The sequence below is a fragment of the Myotis brandtii genome, unplaced genomic scaffold (genome assembly GCF_000412655.1).
Source record: "Myotis brandtii unplaced genomic scaffold, ASM41265v1 scaffold1814, whole genome shotgun sequence".
Lineage (NCBI taxonomy): Eukaryota > Metazoa > Chordata > Mammalia > Chiroptera > Vespertilionidae > Myotis > Myotis brandtii.
Genome location: NW_005356728.1, coordinates 185,794 through 194,826, shown reverse-complemented (window position 1 = coordinate 194,826; position 9,033 = coordinate 185,794). Strand labels below are relative to the sequence as shown.

General features: G+C 43.1%; 1 protein-coding gene and 1 long non-coding RNA gene across 2 annotated transcripts in view; both read right to left on the bottom strand.

Moving 5' to 3' along the window:
* Positions 1-2,848: 2,848 nt before the first annotated feature.
* LOC106725699 lies at positions 2,849-7,635 on the bottom strand. The gene is made up of 3 exons (XR_001361623.1): positions 7,360-7,635; positions 4,355-4,455; positions 2,849-2,874 (listed from the first exon to the last, which is right to left on the bottom strand). It is a non-coding gene; the product is annotated as an uncharacterized LOC106725699 (long non-coding RNA).
* Positions 7,636-7,718: 83 nt separating this feature from the next.
* LOC102239477 overlaps positions 7,719-9,033 on the bottom strand; it is a 2,656-nt gene continuing 1,341 nt past the window's right edge. The window contains exons 2-3 of the mRNA XM_005863887.1: positions 7,907-8,936; positions 7,719-7,752 (exon numbers count right to left, since the gene is read on the bottom strand). Coding sequence (XP_005863949.1) covers positions 7,983-8,936 — 954 coding nt within the window. The 3' untranslated portion in view covers positions 7,719-7,752; positions 7,907-7,982. The remainder of the gene's footprint in view (positions 7,753-7,906; positions 8,937-9,033) is intronic.

Below are 9,033 nucleotides of genomic sequence, written 5' to 3'. Positions count from 1 at the left end.
GAGAGAGAAACATTGATCAGCTGCCTCCTGCACACTCCCTACTGGAAATGTGCCCGCAACCAAGGTACATGCCCTTGGCCGGAATCGAACCTGGGACCCTTCAGTCCACAGGCCGACGCTCTATCCACTGGGCCAAACCAGTTAAGGCAGGACATAGATAATTTTTAACAGAGTTTCAAGTGCATAAAGCAAAAACTGATGGAACTGAAAGGAAAGCTAGATAAATCCACAATCATAGTAGGAAACTACAACCACTCTCAGTAATCCATAGAACAAGTAGACAGAAAATTGTTAAGGCTATAGAACACCTGAAGAGCATTATCAACCTACTTGGCCTAATTTATATTCATAGATATTTCAACCAACAATAGCAAAACCCATTCTCTTCAATTGCACATGGATCACTCACCAAAATTGACCATACTGTGGGCCATAAAACAAACCTTAGCAATTGTAAAAAAACACGAAATAATAGAAAATATAATCCATGTCCACAGAGAATTAAATTAGAAATCAATAACAGAAAGACATTTGGAAAACCCCTACTGGAAACTAAGCAAAGGACGTCTAAATAACCCATAGATCAAAGATGAAGTCATAAGGGAAATTAGAAAATATTTTGAACTGAATGAAGATGAAAACATCAAAATGTGTGAGATGTGCCCAGCTGATGTTGCTCAGTAGTTGAGTGTGAACGTATGAACCAGGAGGTCCTGGTTCAATCCTGGTCACAGCACATGACTGGGTTGCAGGCTCGATCCCCGGTGTGGGGCGTGTAGGAGACAGCCGATCAATGATTCTCTCTCATCATTAATGTTTCTCTCTCCCTTCCTCTCTGAAATCAATTTTTAAAATTGTTATCAAAAAGCTGAACAAACGGAAAAATCAACTCTTCTTCGATCTACCAGAAAAGTGAGGTCACAGGACAAACTGCTGCCCCTTAAATTGGAGAAACAGACAGCCGGATACAGAGTATCACAACCTACCTGAGCAGAAACCTCCACCAGAACCAGTGCTGGGGTAGAAAAGCCTAAACTGTAATTGACAAATTGCTGGAGGTTTATGTCTAAGACTTAAAAACTCCAGGGGGACACAGTCATTTGTGAGTTTTCTCTCCAAGAGCTCTACCAGGTCCTCACCGTGCATATCAAAGAAAAATTCCCTTCATGCTTCTGGCAAGCAGAAGGGAAAAGGAACCATTTTTTAAATATGGCAGAGCATTCGGTTCTTAAGAAGGCTTGCCCTCAGGAGAAACTATTTTACCAGAGCCTAACCTGCTGGGGTTTTAGCAGATCCTAACTGAAATGGGGTTTTATCCTAGCTGTATCCATCTTGTCCCACCTAACAAGGAGAGAAAACAGAAGTGCCGGCGAAGCTCACAGTCCAGGAGAAAGGCTCACCAAAAGATGAGACCTCATCACAGGACTAGAGAATGCGTCCTCACCACCACACCTCACCACCACATTACTAAGAACCTATTTACACAGTTCCTTCTACCCAGAACCTCATATCTGCCTTTCAGCAAATAATTATATGGCATACTAAAAGGCAAAAACACAGTTTGAAAAAGGCAGAATAAACAGCCAAACTAAGATATGATCATGAATGTTGGCATTAATAAACTAGGAGTTTTTAAAGTTATAATTAATATGTCAACCAATTCAATAGAAAAAAGTAGATGACATGAAAGACCAGATAGGTAATCTAAGCAGAAATATGGAAATTCTAGAAAAGAATAAAAAAGAAGTGCTAGAGATAAAAACACACACACACACACACACACTGTAACAAATAAAGAATGCCTTTGATGGGCTCATTAACAGACAACATGGCTGAGAAAAAAATCTGTGAGCTTGAGGGTATGACAATAAAAATTTCCAAACCTGAAAAGCAAAGAGAATAATGACTGAAAGAGAGAGGAAAAAAACACAAAACAAAGCAGACAGAGCACCCAAAGACTGTGGAACAACTACAAAAGGTATAGCAGACACATAATGGAAATACCAGAAGGAGAAGAAAGAGAAAAACAGAAGCAGTATTTGAAGCAATAATGACTGAGAATTTCCCAAATTAATGTCAGATACCAAATCACAGATCCAGGAAACTCAGAGAACACGAAACAAACAACAAAAACCCTACACAAAAGTATATCATATTCAAACTCCAGAAAATTCAAGGTAAAGAAAAAAATTTTTGAAGGAAGCCAGAGGGAAAAAACTTATCTACAAAGGGGCAAAGATAAGAGTTACATCCAAGAAGCCAAAGAGAGAAAGTAAAGTATATAAAGTATTGACAGAGAGATGACCACCAACCTAGAATTTTGCACCCTGTGAAATTATCCTTCAAAAGTGAAGGTAAGGCCCTAGCTGAGTAGCTCAGTTAGTAAGGGCATTGTCCTGATGTGCCGGGGCTGCAGGTTTGATCCCCGGTCAGGGCACATAAAAGAATCAACCAATGACTGTATAAATGGGTGGAACAGCAAATCGATGTTTCTCTCTCAAATCAATCAATAAATGTTTAAAAAGGAAGGGAAAGTATTGGCAAAGGAGTAAGAAAAGGTAGAAAAACATTTATTTTTCTTATTCTTAATTCATCTAACAGAAAACAGTTTGTTCAAAATAATAATAGCAAAAATGTATTTGACTGTGTGTGTGTAAATGAAGGGAATGACAGCAATGATACAAGGGACAAGAGAGAGAGGAATTAGAAATGTTTAGTTATTGCTCTGGCGATGTGGCTCAGTTGATTGGGCATCGTACCACACATGGAAGGGTTATGCAGCTCCATCCCTCCTGGGGGACATGCAGGAGGCAGCCAATTGATGTTTTGCTCTCACATAGATGTTTCTCTCTTTCTCTCTTGCTTCTTCTCTTTCTGAAAAGCAATAAAATATTTTTTAAAATTAAAAAAATAATACAGGTTAGTCTTGCTGGTTACAGAAACATCATGCATTTGAAATGATCCATGGCAATAGTTGTGGCCATGAAAGCTTTACAGCAAGCAGGCATGCAGCCCCATGAGTTTGACATACTTGCTTTACAGAGTTATATACTTTTTTTTAAAATCCTCACCGAGGATATTTTTCCATTGATTTTTAGAGAGAGTGGAAGAGAGAGGGAAAGACAGAGAGAGAAATATCAATGTGAGAGAAAGACATTGACTGGTTGCCTCCTGCACACACCCTGACCAGGGCCTGGGCCAGGGAGGATCCTGAAACCAAGGTACATGCCCTCGACCAGAATCCAACCCGGGACCCTTTGGTCTGCAGGCCAATGCTCTATCCACTGAGCCAAACTGGCTAGGGCTGAGTTATATACTATTAAGGAACTGAGAATAAAGGGTAAAAATGTAAAGGGAACTATAAGCTTTGTCAGCCATTCATAAATAAGCATCTGAATTTGGAACAATAATTAATAGTCGAAAATTTATTCATGAATATGTTGTGGGTAATTAAAAATATTTATTTCTGTTATTTTCATATTACAGAATATCCTATCAATCGAATTTAAAAGAATTGTATGGATAAATTGGCATTAGGCTACAAATGTAAATCCTTTTAATGAAAAGTTGCAACTTTTAATGTTTTAACATAGTTTTCTATTTGTCTTTATTTCAGGTATCAGAATTATAAAATATCTGAGTAATATATTTTTGTTGCTGTTTCAGGACTTAGGTAATTCACCTGGAGAATATTCACATATAATAAAAATATCACTAAACAAAAAACATTAAAAAAATTTTTTTTAAATATATTTTATTGATTTTTTACAGAGAGGAAGGGAGAGAGATAGAGAGTTAGAAACATCGATGAGAGAGAAACATCGACCAGCTGCCTCCTGCACACCTCCCACTGGGGATGTGCCCGCACCCCAGGTACATGCCCTCTACTGGAATCGAACCGGGGACCCCTCAGTCCGCAGGCCGACGCTCTATCCACTGAGCCAAACCGGTTTCGGCTAAAAAATATTTTGTTATTATAAGGTACTTCCACTACCCGTTAAGTGGTATAGTGTTATTTAAAAATGGACTTGAATATTATATTGCAAACTCTAGGGCAACCACTAAAAAAAGTGGGAAAAAGTATAATGTTATGCTAATAAAGGAGAGAAGATTAATTCATATGAAATAGTTAAAACCACAAAAGGCAGAAAAAATGTGGAAGACAAGAATACCAAAAAAAAAAAAAAAAAAAAAAAAAAAAAGAACAAGGGCAACAAATAGAAAATAGTAACAAATATGGTAAATATTAATCCTACTATATTAATTAATAATCACCTTAAATATCAATGGGCTAAATATACCAATTCAATAACAGATTGTCAGATAGATAAAAACACAAAAAACTATATATTACCTACAAGAACCCATTTTAAATATAAGGACACAAAGCCCTGGCCCAATGGCTTAGTTGGTGGGAGCGTCCTCCTGTGCATCAAAAGGTTGCAGGTTTGATTCCTGGTCAGGACACATAATCTAAGTTGTGGTTCAATCGATGTTTCTCTCTCTCTCTCTCTTCCTTCTTCTCTCTAAAAATCAATAAAAACATATCCTCGGGTGATGATTAAAACACACACACACATATGACACATATTCACAGTAATGGGGTGGAAAATGACATACAGAAGCAATATTTGAAGCAATAATGATTGAGACTTCCCCAAATTAATTTCAGACACCAAATCACAGATCCAAGAAACTCAGAGAACTCCGAACAAATAAGCAAATGAACAACAACAACAAAATATTACACGGGCTGGTGTGGCTCAGTGGTTGAGCATGACCCCATGAACCAGGAGGTCACAGATCAATTTTAAAATAAAAAACTTCTGCTTTGCAAAAGATAACATCAAGAGAATGAGAAGACAAGCTGCAGACTGGGAGAAGATATTTGTAAAAGACATGTCTGGTAAAGGACTATCACCTAAAACATATAAAGAACTCTTAAAACTCAACAACAAGAAAACAAACAACTTGACTGACAAATGGGACAAAGATCTGAACAGACATCTCACCAGAAAGCATAAACAGATGGCAACTAAGCATGTGAAAAGATATTCAACATCATATGCCACTAAGGAATTGCAAATTAAAGCAATGAGATATCACTACGCACATTCACATGTCCAAAAATCCAAAAACACTGGCAACACCATTGGGCAATTAATGTTCAATATATTTATATCCTAATCCAGAAATTCCACCCCTAGAAATATACCTGAGAGGAATGAATGCCATATGTCTACCGAAAGGAATGCACAAGAATGTTTGGAGCAGCTTTATTTATAACAATAAACAACTGAAATGACCATTAGAAATAGGAAGAATAAATAGTGGCATATTTATGAAATGGAATACTATAGCAATGAAAAGGAATGAACTACATCCAACATGATAGTCTCAGACATAATGGTGAATGAGAGGTCAGATGTAAAGGAGTACACACTGTATAATTCTATGTACACGAACTCCAAAAACTGGCTAAACTTCTATTTGGCAATAAGAGTTCGGAATACTGGTGACATTTGGAGATGAATGTGGACTTCGAGTGAGCTTGCTAGATGCTGGAAATATTCAATATCTTTATCTGGGTGGCGGTTTCATTACACACACACACACACACACACACACACACACACACACACGACATGTATACTAATTCATCAAACTGTACACTTAAGATGCGTATACTTATTTATCTGTAATTTCTACCTCAATTAAAAAAAAATAAAAAGAAATAAGGGACAGTACTCCCCCCCCCCCCAAAAAAAAAAAAAAAAAAAAAAAGGGACAGTACCCCCCCCCCCCCCCAAAAAAAAGAAAAGAGACAGAAGTCTTTATGTCACTATCCTATATAATAAAGAGCTAATATGCAAATGGTCATCACGCCATCACACTGTAACGGCTCAGACACTCAACACTGGGGAGAGAGGAATGGGGACCAGCCAGGCTACGGCCTGGGAGAGGGACAAGCCGCCCTCCCAAGGTCCCCTGTGGCTGCGGCCGGCCCTGGCAAAGCCAACCTGGGTCCTGGGTGCCTGCAGCGGGCCAGAGGGAGAGAAGCGCGGGTCCCAGGTACCTAAGACTGGCCGGAGGAGGGAATCCTGGGTCCCAAGTGCGGGGCGAGGCAGAGGCGGTTAGGGGCGATCAGGCCAGCTGGGGGCGATCAGGCAGGCAGGCAGGTGAGCAGTTAGGAGCCAGCGGTCCCAGATTGTGAGAGGCAGTCAGACATCCCCCAAGGGGTCCTGGATTGGAGAGGGTGCAGACCAGACTGAGGAACTCTCCCCTCCCCCCCTGCACAAATTTTGTGCACCGGGCCTCTAGTATTAAATAAAAATTTAAAAACAGGACATTTCACCCTAGCTGGTTTGGCTCAGTGGATAGAGCATCAGCCTACAGACTGAAGGGTCCTGGGTTCGATTCTAGTCAAGGTCACATGCCTGGGTTGTGGGCTCGATTCCCAGTAGGGGGCTTGCAGGAGGCAGCTGATCAATGATTCTCTCTCATCTTGATGTTTCTCTCTCTCTTTCCCTCTCCCTTCCTCTCTGAAATCAATATATATATATATGTTTAAAAAACAGGACATTTCCAAAACACAAAAATATATGACTTTAAAAATAATATGTTCATCTATTCACTGTCTAAAATTACTCCACGAACACTAGGAATTCAAGTACCACATTTTGGTTAAGGCATTCCAGGCACACTAGGGGTTTTATATGAGCTGCTGCTGAAGTACTGGCAACCCGGGAAAAGGCCGGGGGCCAAGCAGAGAGCTTGTAGTTAGGATTATGCCTTGTCACCAGCCTGGGCTGGGGTTGTGGAATGCGGAGGCTCTGCTCCAAGTCACAGGGCAGAGAGGGATGGATAAATTGGGAGAGGGGGCAAAGAAAAAGGACCTAGGGCAGATTCCCTCATGCTCTGGCCCAGAGCCCAAGACCTAGACTTCTGACCTCACCAGAGACGCAATAGATGTAAAACAAGCCCATCCGTTTCCAAGTGGGAAGAGTGCCAGCCATGATTTTTTGCTGCCCAAGGAATGAAAAGTCAATAATAATCATTCTTATGATTCATGTTCATCCTGCTTTATTCCAAAGCCTTTACTGAAAGGTCCTTTAGCCCGGCCACTATGATCAGGGCCCGGAGGCAGGACACCTGGACTCCAGATCTGTGCATGGAAGACTTGCACATTCCTTGGGGTTTAAGCTTCTCCCACTGTAATTGTGGCAAGTAGCATCTTACAGTTTTACATACATCATTTTGCTGACCCTCTAACCCTGGTGAGGAAAGCAGAGGATGTAGAGTTGCTATTCTAATGTTATAGATAAGGAAAATGGGATCAGGCGACTGGATCAAACTCACCCTATCATCCTGGTGGGAAAGCTGAGACCTCTCTTCCCAAATCCTTTGCTGTTTCCCAGTCAAAACAAGAAAGTCAGTTCCTGTGACACAAAATGTCCTGTGTATGTTCCAAGGGCAGAATTGGATTTCTGGGGCTGAAATTTGTTTAAAAATTTTTTTTTTTCTGGGCGGGGGTGAGGGGGGTAACTCATTAACAAAAATATCGATGCCCTAACCGGTTTGGCTCAGTGGATAGAGCGTCGGCCTGCGGACTCAAGGGTCCCAGGTTCGATTCCGGTCAAGGGCATGTACCTTGGTTGCTGGCACATCCCCAGTGGGGAGTGTGCAGGAGGCAGATGATCGATGTTTCTGTCTCATCGATGTTTCTAACTCTCTATCCCTCTGCCTTTCTCTCTGTAAAAAATCAATAAAATATATTTTAAAAAATATCGAATGATGAGTCAAAATTAAGCACAGGGTCTCAGACAACCCTACAAACAAGGGGCATTAGCATTAAGGTAAATGCGCCTCTCTTACAGGCCCTGCCCACTAAAAAATCTGGACACACCAGATCTTGACAGGGTTTTCCTCCCTGTTTGTGAAACGTGGCAGATGAGGGCTGTGGAAGTCCTGGGAAAGGAATCTCATTCCTCCCAGGAGACAAGCGGAATCACAACAGCAGCCGAGGCGGTTTTGTGAGGATGGAGAAGGCTGTGTGCCAGGGGAGAGTCCAAAGGGGCTGGTGACCCAGCTGGCGGAGATGTGGGCTGGAGCCGTGTTGGTGTGGGAGGGAGACTGGCGGCCTGGGAGCAGGAGCAATGGCTGCCTCCAATGCTATGGCCCAAACCGTAGGCACGCCTGTTGGAACCAGGCGTTCTTCCATCTTCTGGCTCCCTGCGTCCTAATAAGCCTTCCTCGGAGGAGGGAAGGCTGAGCCCGACAACCACAGCCGCCTGCAGTGGGAGGGTAGAGCGTGGCCTCCGCCCAGGCCTTTCGATCTCCGGGCCGCAGGGTGCTGGAGTGCGGGAGGCCTCGGCGAAGGCTGCCCCGCTGCGGCTTGCGCGGAGAGGCCAGGGTGCCAGGCTCCCCTCGGGGCTGCCGGCTGACGGTGGGGTGGAGGGGAGGACGGGAGTGGGGGCAGCGCCCGTGGCCTGCTTTCCCAGGGCTGGCCCAGTCTTTTTGACAAGCCGATTGCGTGGCGAGGATTGGCTGATCCCGGCGTGACGCCGATTAACAACAAAGGTGGAGTTGGAAGAAATTAGATTAAAGGAGAGGAAAAAAAAAATTAAAGGGGGAGCTGGCAGGGGACTGGAGGCAGAGGCCGAAGGGGAGATGTGCGAAGCCCGGTCTCCTGGCTCCGACTTCGCCCGGGAAGGGAAGCCCTTCCGAAAACCCACCGGGATTTTTCTCTTCACCCCCACCCCGGCCCAGCTAACGAAGCCGGGGTGCGAGGAATGGCTACCGCTTCTTGAGAAATCCCCCCAACTCCCACCCTGACACCCCTTGATTCGGCTCAGGGGGAGAACTTTTTGCTCGGACTCCTCGGATCCTAAACCCGGCGGAGGTGGAGGGGCATTGAGGACGACGAGAGGCTCGATCTAAAACCCGGAAGGCTCCCGCGGCGCACCGAGATCGGACGAGGCGGGGTGCTCCCCGGGTTTTTCCATGTGTTGCAAATCTAAGAGCTTCTTTCTT